The 13,207-nt window shown below is 43.4% G+C and overlaps 1 protein-coding gene across 7 annotated transcripts in view; it reads left to right on the plus strand.

The window, feature by feature from the left end:
• Positions 1-13,207, plus strand: part of LOC135548594 (active breakpoint cluster region-related protein-like) — a 229,614-nt gene that overhangs the window by 98,220 nt on the left and 118,187 nt on the right. For all 7 annotated transcript variants that reach the window (XM_064978349.1, XM_064978350.1, XM_064978352.1 and 4 more), the window contains 3 exons: positions 4,246-4,344; positions 7,676-7,861; positions 12,616-12,723. In XM_064978349.1, the coding sequence (XP_064834421.1) occupies positions 4,246-4,344; positions 7,676-7,861; positions 12,616-12,723 (393 nt within the window). The remainder of the gene's footprint in view (positions 1-4,245; positions 4,345-7,675; positions 7,862-12,615; positions 12,724-13,207) is intronic.

Raw genomic sequence — 13,207 nt, forward strand, 5'->3', positions numbered from 1 at the left:
TTTGGTCTAATGAAATAACAATCTGTGCAAACAAACACAGTGCCACGTCACAGAACACAGAACCTGAGCCTGGCCTTCAGTAGCTCAGCCACATCTCTGTGTGTGTTTCATGTCACAGTGCTTGTCAGACTGCTGCCTGTCTGTCGAACAAAAGCCCTATATAGTGGCAAACCTGTCAAACCGCCTCAGCGTTGTAAAGCGTTGTGCAGCGTTGTGCAGCGTTGTAAAGCCTGTATTAGCACGCTGTTACTGTAGGAAGTCCTGACTCTATCTGTTTCATTTTCCATTTGCGAGAGCATGGCCATCAGAAACACCCCAGCATTTCCTGGAAAGGACCCCGATTCCACTTCTGTTTCATTCAGCAGTGCGTTTGGCAACCTCTTAAGTCATCCTGACTCCTATCAGAACTAATAGAGGAGCACCGTTCTCAGTGTCCTGGTCGAGCCGAGAGGCACAGATTTACACTTCTGTTCAAACCTCTGGGTTCACTTAGAAATATCCTTGTTTTTGAAGGAAAAGCCTTTTTTTTTTGTCCATTAAAATAACATCAAATTGATCTTAAACACAGTGTAGACATTGTTAATGTTGTAAATGACTATTGTAGCTGGAAACAGCAGATTTTTTATGGAATATCTACAAAGGGGCCCATTAACAGCAACCATCATTCCTGTGTTCCAATGGCACGTTGTGTTAGCTAATCCAAGTTTATCATTTTAAAGGGCTAATTGATCATTAGAAAACCCCTTTTCAATTATGTTAGCACAGCTGAAAACTGTTGTTCTGATTAAAGAAGCAATAAAACTGGCCGTCTTTAGACTAGTTGAGTATCTGGAGCATCAGCATTTGTGGGTTCGAGTACAGGCTCAAAATGGCCAGAAACTAAGAACTTTTTCTGAAACTTTTTGTGCTGTCCTGTGAAGGGAGTAGTACTCAGTGTTGAACGAGATCTTCAGCTTCTTGGCAATTTCTTGCATGGAATAGCCTTCATTTCTCAGAACAAGAATATACCGACGAGTTTCAGGAGAAAGTTCTTTGTTTCTGGACATTTTGAGCCTGTAATCGAAGGCCAGTTTTATTGCTTCTTTAAATCAGGGCAACAGTTTTCAGCTGTGCTAACATAATTTCAAAAGGGTTTTCTAATGATCAATTAGCCTTTTTAAAATGATAAACTTGGATTAGCGAACAGAATTGGAACAAAGGAGGGATGGTTGCTGATAATGGGCCTCTGTTCGCCTATGTAGATAATCCATTTAACAAAAATCTGCCGTTTCCAGCTACAATAGTCTTTTTTCAACATTAACAATGTCTACACTGTGTTTCTGATCAATTTGATATTATTTTAATGGACAAAAAATGTGCCTTTCTTTCAAAAACAAGGACATTTCTAAGTGACCCCAAACTTTTGAACGGTAGTGTACATTTTTGTCATTTAGCAGACACTTATCCAGAGCAACTTACAGTTAGTGCATTCACTAGGTGGGACAACCACATAAAGTAGCAATCAGCGGTCAGCACTATATGAAGGTTTTGTTTAGCATAATTTATCCAGGTTAGTTTCATTCAGATGGAATCTCTTAAGCAAGGCAGACCTAGTAGGACCTGGTAAGAGAGCGACTGTACTCCGTTCTGGTGGTTCAGTCTGATGCCACTAACTAGTAAGACCTCTTACCCTTAACAGTGGAAGTGGAACCTCCCATGTCCCGTCACTGTGACTTGGTGTTAGTGGGATCCGTGAGGTCATTGGGGTTAATAAGGTGAGGTACAGTGTGAACTCCTGGTGCTCCGTCTCCCTGCCTGTCTCTTATCAGCCTCAGCTTTGCCTGTTGATTACATGGGAAGGATTTGCTCCTGTTAATAATTAATCCACCTCCCGCTTCCCCTCATTCTGCACACACACACACACACACACAGTCACACACACACACACACACACACACACACACACACACACACACACACACACACACACACACACACACACACACACACACACACACAGTCACACACACACACACACACAGTCACACACACACACACACACAGTCACACACACACACACACACACAGTCACACACACACACACACACACACACACAGTCACACACACACACACACACTCACACACACACAGTCACACACAGTCACACACACACACAGTCGCACCCACACACACACACACACACACACACACACAGTCGCACACACACACACACACACACAGTCGCACCCACACACACACACACAGTCGCACCCACACACACACACACAGTCGCACCCACACACACACAATTCAGCAGAAATTCCCAGTAGACAGCCGCATCAACAGTTGTCAGATGGTATCAAAGATTCTGTTTTACATGTATCATTTGTCTGTCTGTTTGCTCTGATACAATATGTTACTTTCCCTTTGTCACCTTCACCTGTTGACTGCAGCTATATGTTAAAGACATGCTCCGGTACTTTGGCTGCTAGGAAGTCTTTTTTTAAACCTCCCGCTTTGGGCTTAAACCTCCCACAGTAGAGCGAGAGAGAGAGAGAGCAATGACGTGGTGCACATATCAGCACATTTGTGACGTGTTCATCCACTTTTTGGCGACCACTTTTTGGCTCGTGGTCGCTACTTTCAGAACTACTGGCAAAAAAGTACACAAAGTACCAGATAATATCTTTAAAAAGGGTTGGTGTGGATACATTATAAGAGCCATGGGACTAGTTTGTGTGGTTGGTCATTAAGTTGACCCTTGAGTTCTATGGGTGTGGTGAGAGAGACCGTACGCTATAATAATACATTATACTACTGGGCCCTGTCAAAAAGTTTCATCTAACAGGTTTCATGAGAACATAGTCTGTTGTTTTCCTTAAAGGCAATCTGCAGTTCAAATAACTCCCTCCCCTGTTTTGGTAAAAAGCTCAGGGATGGGGCTGGAGAAATGTAACCACTCCCATATTCGTAGACAGAACTATGGATGGGAAGTCTCACCATCAATGATATCAACATGATAGTTTGAACCATGTTTTCAAGCTATACAATATTTGTTTACAATTACCTTGTTTACAAACAATGGAATAAAACCAGCTTATATTTTGGCTTCTGATGGGATATGACTGTCCTTCAAGAATCAATGGATATCATTGCTTTAGAATTCCAAAAATGGATGGACCACTCACAGATTACCACTAAGTTTTAGTGTGAATAAATTTAAATTAAAGCATATAAATGGGAGTGTTCAAAAAGCCTCTAAATTTGGTTTACAGGCTATTAGTCTGCTGGGTGGGACTTCCTCAAGACTGAGCAATACAACAACTGTACCATTTATGTAATGTTTCCAAAAGGAAAATAAACCCGTGTTTTTTCCAGACATGTTTGGTATTAAAATAAACAGCCAGTATTTTATTAATTCATGTGATCTGGCTGTTGAGTCTTCTGCTATTCTCCTTTCACATGAAATAGTATTGTAACTGAAATCCATACTGACTACTTTTAAGGAACTGGAGGAATGAAACTAATTAATTCAACCCTAAGAGCCACATGAGTCAGAATGAACTGTAATATGGGTTTGTATTGTCAGAACTGGGCCCTTTGATCACATGAAAGCACCTGTCTAGGGCTGTAGGTTACATTGTGCTCTCTGGGTGTACACTGTGTGTGCGTGTCACCTGTTGAAGGCTAGTGTGTGTCGTTTTGAAACGCATCCCTGGTGTGTGTGATTGTAGGTGTGGTTTAGTAGGACAGCAGACAGGGTGAGCTCCTGGTCCTGCTTTAACAAGAAGGGTCTGAACCTGCACAGCCTTATCCACACACACTCTCCCTCGCACTCTCTCTTCCTACCTCCTCCCTCGCTGTCTCTCAGGGCCAACACAAACACCTCCACTTGGACTTGATTGCCCTCTGCCTGCCTAGTGCCCATGACTAATTGTGGGAGGAGAGTAGAGGGCACCAGGAAAATGGCCTCTCTTGTACAAATACAAATATATGTGCACTCATACAAGCTATGTACACAAAAACTCCCATCAAGATTTGAATCTGCTTGGATCTTTTCCTTTCCAGTGAGAGTCCTCACTTAAAGTTATGAGCCAGTCCATAGTGTTTGTGCACGTGGCTGTGGCCCTACAGACAGAGCCAATGTGTTTGTTCCAGTACTGTGTTGAACACCACCCTGCCACCACTGTTTGACCTGCTGTAGTATCATAGTAGTGTATAGAAGCATGTCTGACTGATGTCCTTTTCTTTTGGCCTTTCTGCAGGGTGACATCGAAAAGGGTCTGGAGATGAAGAAACTGGTTCTGTCTGGCTTCCTAGCCAGTGAGGAGATCTACATCAACCAGCTGGAGGCTTTGCTTCTGGTGAGGCGTGCGCGCACACACACGCTCACTATCAAGGACACGATATGGCGGACTTCCCCCCCGCTCTTCCTTTTCCTTTATGTAGTGCTGTCTGTGTGGGACTGTGCTGGACAGCATTAGCCCTCAGGCCAGTGTGTCGGCACCATGGTGGCTCCAAGTAGAGACTGGGTTCCTAAAAGCATTATGCATTTTCGAGAAGTTGTGCTCTCATCTCTGTGAGTGCTATTAGTGGTTAGTGGTCAGTCATATTTAGAACAGAACAAAGGCCAAGCGCATCCTGAACCAGGATGACTGTGTACCCCATGCAACTTCAGCTTGATGTCACATCCTGTCTATCTCTGCACAACTGTAAAATGGGTTCAGTATTGCAAACCAGGGTCTTAAACAGGAACAACCGTTACGAGTGCAGCAGGTTGCCTAGCGGTTAGAACAGGATCCTGAGTGGCGCCCCAGTCTAAGGCACTACAGACCCGGGTTCGATCCCGGGCTGTATCACAACCAGCCGTGATTGGGAGTCCCAAAGGGCGGTGCACAATTTGGCCCAGCATCGTCTGGGTTAGGGGAGGGTTCGGCCGGGGTAGGCAGTCATTGTAAATAGGAATTTCTTCATAACTGACTTACCTAGTTAAATTAAGTTGAGATCTAACATTCAATAGTGTTGGGCCAGTAACCGAAAGGTTGCTGGTTTGAATACCTGGTCCATCAAGGTGAAAAATATGTGCCCTTGAGCAAGGCACTTAACCCTAATTTGTAAAACAACACATTTCGCTGTACCTCTCCTGGTGTATGTGACAATAAAAAAAATATATATATATATAACTATAAACAGCAGTTGGTTCCACAACCTCCTCAGTTTTATGTGGAGTGGTGCAGGGCAGAGGACTGAATGGACGGCTGTGTGTTGTGGTGCGTCCTGCAAGATTTCAGTGGGCCTGGCAGGTCTGGCGACACACCGGGGCGCTTTCCTGGTTGAAAGGTGATGGTGATGAATGGTGGTTGTGTTTATCTGGTTTGGCTCCACCTGTTCGACCAGCGCCACTCTGCCCAGACACACACACACACACACAGCGTTGCATTGAAAACAATGACGTCCTGCCGTGGTAGGTACAACACTATCTGGATACAGCATACACTTCCTACAGAAAGTATTCATACCCATTGAATTTATTCCACATTGCAGTGCTGTGAAAAAGGATTTTCCCCCTTTCGAATTTTGACTACTTTTGCATATTTCAGATCTTCAACCAAAACCTAATATTAGATGAAGGGAACCTGAGTGCACAAATAACACAACAATTACGTACTTATTTCATGAACAAAGTTATGCAACACCCAATGCCCCTGTGTGAAAACGTAATTGCCCACTTACGCTCAATAACTTTTGCTGCAATGACTCCGACCAAACGCTTCCTGTAGTTTGTTGATCAGTCTCTCACGTCGCTGTGGAGTGCATTCCACAGGAAGAACCTCATACCAACAGTCAAGCATGGTGGTGGTGGTGTGATAGTTTCGGGATGCTTTGCTGCCTCAGGGCCTGGATGACTTGTCTTACTAGAAGGAACCATGAAGACTGCTCTGTATCAGAGAATTCTACAGGAGAATGTCAGGCCGTCCGTCTGTGAGCTGAAGATGAAGTGCAGCTAGGTCATGCAGCAAGACAATCAAGTCTACATGGAAATTGTTAAGCAACACATTTGAGGTTTTGTAATGGCCTAATCAAAGTCCAGACCTAATCCCAATTGAAATGTTGTGGCAAGACTTGAAATGAGCAGTTCATGCTTGAAAACTCACAAATATCAGTGATTTAACGCAGTTCTCTCTACAAGACTTGGACGAATTTCCTCCAAGGTGACGTAAGGGACGGATCAACAACTACAGGAAGCATTTGGTTGCAGTTAAATGTGGCACAACCAGTTATTGAGTGGAAAGGAGCAATCACTTTTTCACACAGGGGAATTGAGTGTTGCATAACTTTGTTAATTAAATACATTTAAATAAGTGTCAATGTTTTGATTATTTGTGAACTCATATTCCCTCTATCTAATATTAGGTTTTGGTTGAAGATCTGATAACATTCATTATCAAAAATATGCAAAAATAAAGAATTTCATAAAGTGGGCTAATAATTATTTTTTATGGACTGAATGTGTTACAGCCTGAATAAAATATGGATGCAATGTATATTTTCCATCCATCTACACACAATACCCCATAATGACAGGGGAAAACATGGAATTATACATTTTTGCAAATTTATTGCAAATTTAAATCCAGAAATCTAATTTACGTAAGTATTCACACCCCTTTGCTATGACACTCCAAATGGAGCTCAGGTGCATCCAATTCCCTTTGGTCATCCTTGATGTCACTACAACTTGACTGGAGTCCACGAGTGGCCAATTCCAATTGTTTGGACATTATTTTTGTTATATTTTTTTTTTTTTTTACAAATGTCACCTTTATTTAACCAGGTAGGCCAGTTGAGAGCCACATAAAGCAAAGCAGTGCGACACGAACAACGACATGGAGTTGCACATAAACATGCAGTCAATAACACAAAATAAAAGAAAAGTAGAAAAATGTATGTACAATGTGTGAACGTGTAGAAGAGTAGGGAAGTAGGCAATAAATAGGCCACAGAGGCAAAATAATTACAATTTATCATTATAAACACAGATGTTTATTACAATGGGTCAACACAAGGGCATTTAGCCCATTGCATTGCTTATGAAAGCTAACATTCTGTAAGCTTATGAATAGCTTTCTCATAGCAACACTATTGTTATGACACTGATTTTCAACCGGGATGTGGAGATGGAGGACCTTAGCAACACATGAATGACGTGGTGGTGTGAATCTGTTTTGATTGGAGGGAAACTATTTGTGATATCCTCTCTTTTGGATTTCCCTCAGGGTATTGAAACTCTTATCTGTACTTGATAAGGATCATCCGCCAGCCCCTGGCTTATCAAGTACAGATAAGAGTTTAGCTATCTGGAGTGAAATCCAAAAAAAGAGGCAGTGATGTCACTGTGGTGCTCCGGCTTGGTGCCTGCGCAAACATTTCTAAACAACATTTTGGGATGTTTGGTTCGATTTGTAATCGTGGTCTGTTCAGAGCTGTGTTTCCATCAGTACTAAAAGGAACAGCTCAGCTCTATTCTACTCTGTTCTCTAGTCTTTGGTCATGCTGCAGCGCCCACCCCTAATAATAAAGCACTGCTGAGCACCGCCCAGGATCATGATGATTTATGTGTTGAAAGCGTCAGTGCAGGTATACACACAACACACACTAACTCTTTTCTGAATGTGTGTGTGCGTGTGTGTGCAGCCCATGCGCCCCCTGAAGGCGACAGCCACCACCTCCCAGCCGGTGCTGACCATACAGCAGGTAGAGACCATCTTCTACAAGATCCAGGACATCTTTGAGATCCACAAGGAGTTCTACGACGCCCTCTTCCCTCACATCCAGCAGTGGGATGAGAAGGTCGCTGTCGGACACCTCTTCCAGAAACTGGTAAGGGTGGCAATCAATCAATCAACCAACCTGTCAGTCAATCATTCAACTGGTCAATCTATCAATTTATCATCAAGATTGATTTTTGATGGAGTTGAATTAGGTGTGTTAGTAGTACTGGGTTGGAATACAAACCTGCACAACTCTTGAGACTCCAGAAAGATGGAAGAACAGGAAGTTGGTGGACAAGTTGGAAATCTAGTTCAAATGAATTGTATTCCAGTGTCTGCCTGCCTGCCAGTGCCTCCCCTTCCAAAGCATAATCTACTAGTCTTCCAACGTTACAAGCGTTATTCAGAAATTAGGGGGAGAGAATTTTTATTAGAGAAAAATAGACTCTAGTATCCTTAACAATGCTAGTAAAGAATACTGTAATTATCACATTTGCCATTGGATTTATTAACTACAAAAATGTTAGCTGTATTTTTATTTATATTCTGGTGCTGCTCCACACACGCAAGCTTGTTAGCTAGCTAGCTAACTCTGGTCCAGCATTTAGCCAACATTCTGAAGTTCAACTTCAAATACATTCATTGATCCTTCATAGAAGCCGGTCATCCGTGGGTATAATTATGCCTAATTCAGGTGTCATTAACAACAAGATGCCCAGCACTTCCTCCTAGCTCTCTCTCCCACACGTAAAATTTCAGTCGCAAATCGCGCCCTGCACTTGTCTATCCGAGCTGCTCAATTCGCTTAATGCCGGATTTAAAAAATATATATTTCGGAGGTTTAAAAATGAACAGAAAGGAACAATATAAACAGTTGGTTTTTTGGGGTTCGATCTGAACCAGTTCAGAACTTTATTTTGCTGGGCAGAACAGTGGAACGGAACATTACATTTTTAAAAATTATTAATGAAATTATTGGAAAATGATTTTGATTCCAACCCCTGATTGTAACTCCATAGATTTCACATGTATGGTATCACCTCCCTCTGTTCAATCTATACCCCTCTAGGATAAACATTCAATTACACTGGGGTCTGCCCAGACATTTGTCTCTATTCTGCTCCTACTCCCCCATCCATCTCTCTCCCTACATCAGTTTCTCTAACAGGCTGATTTCTGACAATTAAATGTTCATGTACTGTAGGGTACAAGGGTCTTGTGGACATTTATCTCCCTCTTCCTGTCCCTTGTACCCTCTCTCTCTCTCTCTCTCTCTCGCTCTTATTTATATTTATATATATATATATAAGTAGACAGTAGTTTTGAAAGTGGTGTTCTAGCCAAAACGGGTCCCCATTTTTGGTGTTCTACAGCATCCATTTGGTATGTCGTGCGCATTTTTACATTTCTTATTATGTGTTATGAATCCAATTTGTATATAATGTACACCGTCTCTTTCCTGGATTACACTGCTCATTAAACCCCAGAGTGTGGAGCCTGATTGGTTTAGGGAACGGTTCCATGAATCTGATTGGGTTAGGAGTGTTCTGTCTCATAAGGGAGGTCTCTAAAGGAGTTAGGGCTCTCCATGTGATACAACACCACTCTGACAGAGCAGACTGATGTGATTAGCAGTTAGTACGGTGTTCCACTTAGAATGGTGTTCTGCATTTATGTGACTGTATTGGTTTGTCGTAGAAGCAAAGTTTTAACCTCCATTTTCAATTGGATAGAAAAGATTCTAAATGTTCATTATACTGACGTAACTGTATATTCGGTTAATTCATTTAGTACGTTTTCAGTGGAAGACATCAAATTACGCATGTGCAGGCGCACACACACACACCACAGATGTCTCGCTGACATCCATTAGCAGAATCATCCAGTTCCATCTGCGAGGTGTGTGTGTGTGTGTGTGTGTGTGTGTGTGTGTGTGTGTGTGTGTGTGTCGCATGGCGACTAAACATTTAGACAGGCCTGTCTGTGAGGGAGCCACCAAACAGTGTACAGATGGTGTCATAATTACACAGCACACTCCCCACTGCTCCCTGTGTGGGGCACTGGAGACACTACAGTAGAAACAGAGAGGGAGATGGAGGGGGATCAAAGGAAAGAGGGAGGAGGGAGGAGGGGGAAAGAGGGAGGAGGGGGAAAGAGGGATGAAATCGTCAGTGTTCCATCTCCTTTCTTTCCCTCTATTTATTTTTTTCTTTCTTTCTCTCTCCTATCCTCTCATACTTATTTCTCACCCTCTCCTATGTCTCAGGGTGTTTTCTAGTACCTAAGTGAGAGACGGAAGTGCTTCTGGTGAGAGACCGAAGTGCTTCTGCCAAGGATGTAAATGTTGCTAGGAGACAGCCTTTGCCATGACGACTGATTGGGTCAGAGGGTTCTCTCCAAATCTGCAGGGAAAGATGGGTACAGGGGAGCATAATGGAAGATGAGCCAGAAGGGGAGAGAGGAGAAGGGAAATAATATTGATCTCTGCTTTGAAGTGTCCTCAGAGACCTCATGGTTTCTCCACTTCTCCTCTCCAACAGTGATAATGCATCACACCACACGGGCAGAGGACGAGAGCGGGGAGGGAGGGATGGGGGAGGCAGGGCAGAGCACACATACAGTAGCTTAACAAGTTCTAATTAATCTTACCTCTCATTTATTTCACAGACCCATACCTTTCCCACTCCCTCAATCAATGTCTTGACCAGCTCTCCCTTGTCCCTTCACCAGAGCTGTTTATGTATGCATATTCATTTCCTGGTCCAATTGCCTTCATTAGAATGCACAGAGAGGCCTGGGCATTGCGACTGGCTGATTTGACTGTGCTCCAATCAGGAACGTGGGACCCGAAGCAGGGAAGGGTATTGTGGGGATGTGATTAGAAGGTGTCCAAGGGAGAGATGGCTTCTAGCCAGCGGAGCCGCGGCCCTGGTAACTCTGGTAGTGTGTCGGAGTTGATTTCAAATCACTCCTGGACTCGATGGAATTTATAGTCTGCATCGTTCACAATAGATGTTCTTCACGCCTCTCAGGAGAGATCATTTGAATGGGTATTAAATTGGTGTCAAACTCACTTTGCCCCTGGGGACGCATAATAGTCCTCTCCATCTTTTATTTTGCTATGCACTCTGACTGTGTAGTTTTCATTTGGGGGATTCTTAGTGAGCTGGACACAGTCAAGAAACTGAATGAATGTAGATCCATTATCATTACTACACTGTTTCCATTTGGTTTTAGTCATTTTAAAGTATATTGAGTTACATTTTTATACAGTGTATTCGGGAAGTAGTCAGACCCCTTCCCTTTTTCCACATTTTGGTAAACGTTACAGCTTTGATCTAAAATGTATTAAATATACATTTTTCTCATCAATCTACACACAATACCCCATAATGACAAAGCTCTGAGAAAGGATTGTGTCGAGGCACAGATCTGGGGAAAGGTATCAAAACATTTCTGCAGCATTGAAGGTCCCCAAGAACACTGTGGCCTCCATCATTCTTCAATGGAAGAAGTTTGGAACCACCAAGACTCTTCCCGGCCAAACTGAGCAATCAGGGGAGAAAGGGCCTTGGTCAGGGAGGTGACCGATGGTCACTCTGACAGAGCTCTAGAGTGTCTCTGTGAAGATGGGAGAACCTTCCAGAAGGACAACCATCTCTGCAACACTCCATCAATCAGGCCTTTATGGGAGAGTGGCCAGACGGAAGCCACTCCTCAGTAAAGGGCACATTGACAGCCCGCTTGGAGTTTACCTAAAGGACTCTCAGACCATGAAAAACGAGGTTCTCTGGTCTGATGAAACCAAGATTGAAGTCTTAGTTCTGATGCCAAGCGTCACGTCTGGAGGAAACCTGGCACCATCCCTACGGTGAAGCATGGCGGTGGCAGCATCATGCTGTGGGGATGTTTTTCAGCGGCAGGGACTGGGAGTCAGGATCAAGGGGAAAATTATAAACTTAGCAAAGAACAGAGAGATCCTTAATGAAAACCTGCAACAGAGCGCTCAAGACCTCAGACCGGGACGAAGGTTCACCTTCCAACAGGACAACGACCATAAGTACACAGCCAATACAAAGCAGGAGAGGCTTTGGGACAAGTCTATGAATGTCCTTGAGTGGCCCAGCCACAGCCCAAACTTGAACCCGATCGAACATCTCTAGAGAGACCTCAAAATAGCTGTGCAGCGACTCTCCCCATCCAACCTGACAGAGCTTGAGAGGATCTGCAGAGAAGAATGGGAGAAACTCCCCAAATAAAAGTGTGCCAAGCTTGTAGCTTCATACCTAAGAAGACTTGAGGCTGTAATCACTGCCAAGGGTGCTTCAACAAAGTACCGAGTAAAGGGTCTGAATACTTATGTAAATGTAATATTTCACTTTGGTATTTTTTATAAATTTGAAAAAAATTATAATAACCTGTTTTTGCTTTGTCATTATGTGGGGTATTGTATGTAGATTGATGAGAGGGGGAATTTAAAAAAACAAATTTTTTAGAATAAGGCTGTAATGTAACAAAATGTGGAAAAAGTCAATGGGTCTGAATACTTTCTGAATGCACTGTGTATATATATATATTTATTTAACTGTATTTATCTCATGGGCTGTATTTTTGACACTCCTGCTCTTAAGCTTTACACTGTATAGAATTGTGATTGGGTTCCTCTTAGAGGGAGTTGAATTGCGTCATCCAATACTCCTCTCCAGTCTTGGGTGTAGTATGAGTAGTTCTAAACATAGAATAAAATAAAGGAAAGTTAATTTAGGAGTAGACTTCCAGACAACGTCGTTTTCATTCTCCTCTTCATCCTCCTCTTCCTCTGTCCACTGTGTTAATATCGTGTCCTCTTCCTCTGTGCTCCAGGCCAGCCAGCTGGGGGTGTACAAGGCTTTTGTTGACAACTACAAGACAGCGGTGGAGACAGCAGAGAAATGCAGCCAGGCCAACACCCAGTTCCAGAAGATCTCTGAGGTAGATGTTAGTCACACACACGTCAACACACAAAGCACACTCACACCATGCACATCAGTTGTGAGGGCTGAAATGTGTACTAATATATGGTGTTGTGTGTATTTGTGTGTGTAGTTTTGGGGCTGTGTGTTTTCCCAGCCCGACAGTCTGCTTCATCAGCTCCATTCCTCTTCATTAGCTCCACTCAGCCTCAACCAGGCTCTGGGTGGGTGGGTGGTGTGGGTGGGTGGGTGGGTGGGTGGGTGTGTGTGTGTGTGTGTGTGTGTGTGTGTGTATCTGGGTATGGGTGTGTGTCTGGGTGTATCTGGGTATGGGTGTGTGTCTGGGTGTGTGTGTGTCTGTGTGTCTCTTGGTGGGTGTCTGGGTGTGTCTGTGTGTCTCTTGGTGGGTGTGTGTGTCTCTGAGTGTGTCATGTTTGTGGGTGTGTGTGTCTCTGGTAGAGGTCGACCGATTATGATTTTTCAACGCCGATACCGATTATTGG

This window comes from Oncorhynchus masou, chromosome 11 (genome assembly GCF_036934945.1).
Source record: "Oncorhynchus masou masou isolate Uvic2021 chromosome 11, UVic_Omas_1.1, whole genome shotgun sequence".
Classification (NCBI taxonomy): Eukaryota; Metazoa; Chordata; class Actinopteri; order Salmoniformes; family Salmonidae; genus Oncorhynchus; species Oncorhynchus masou.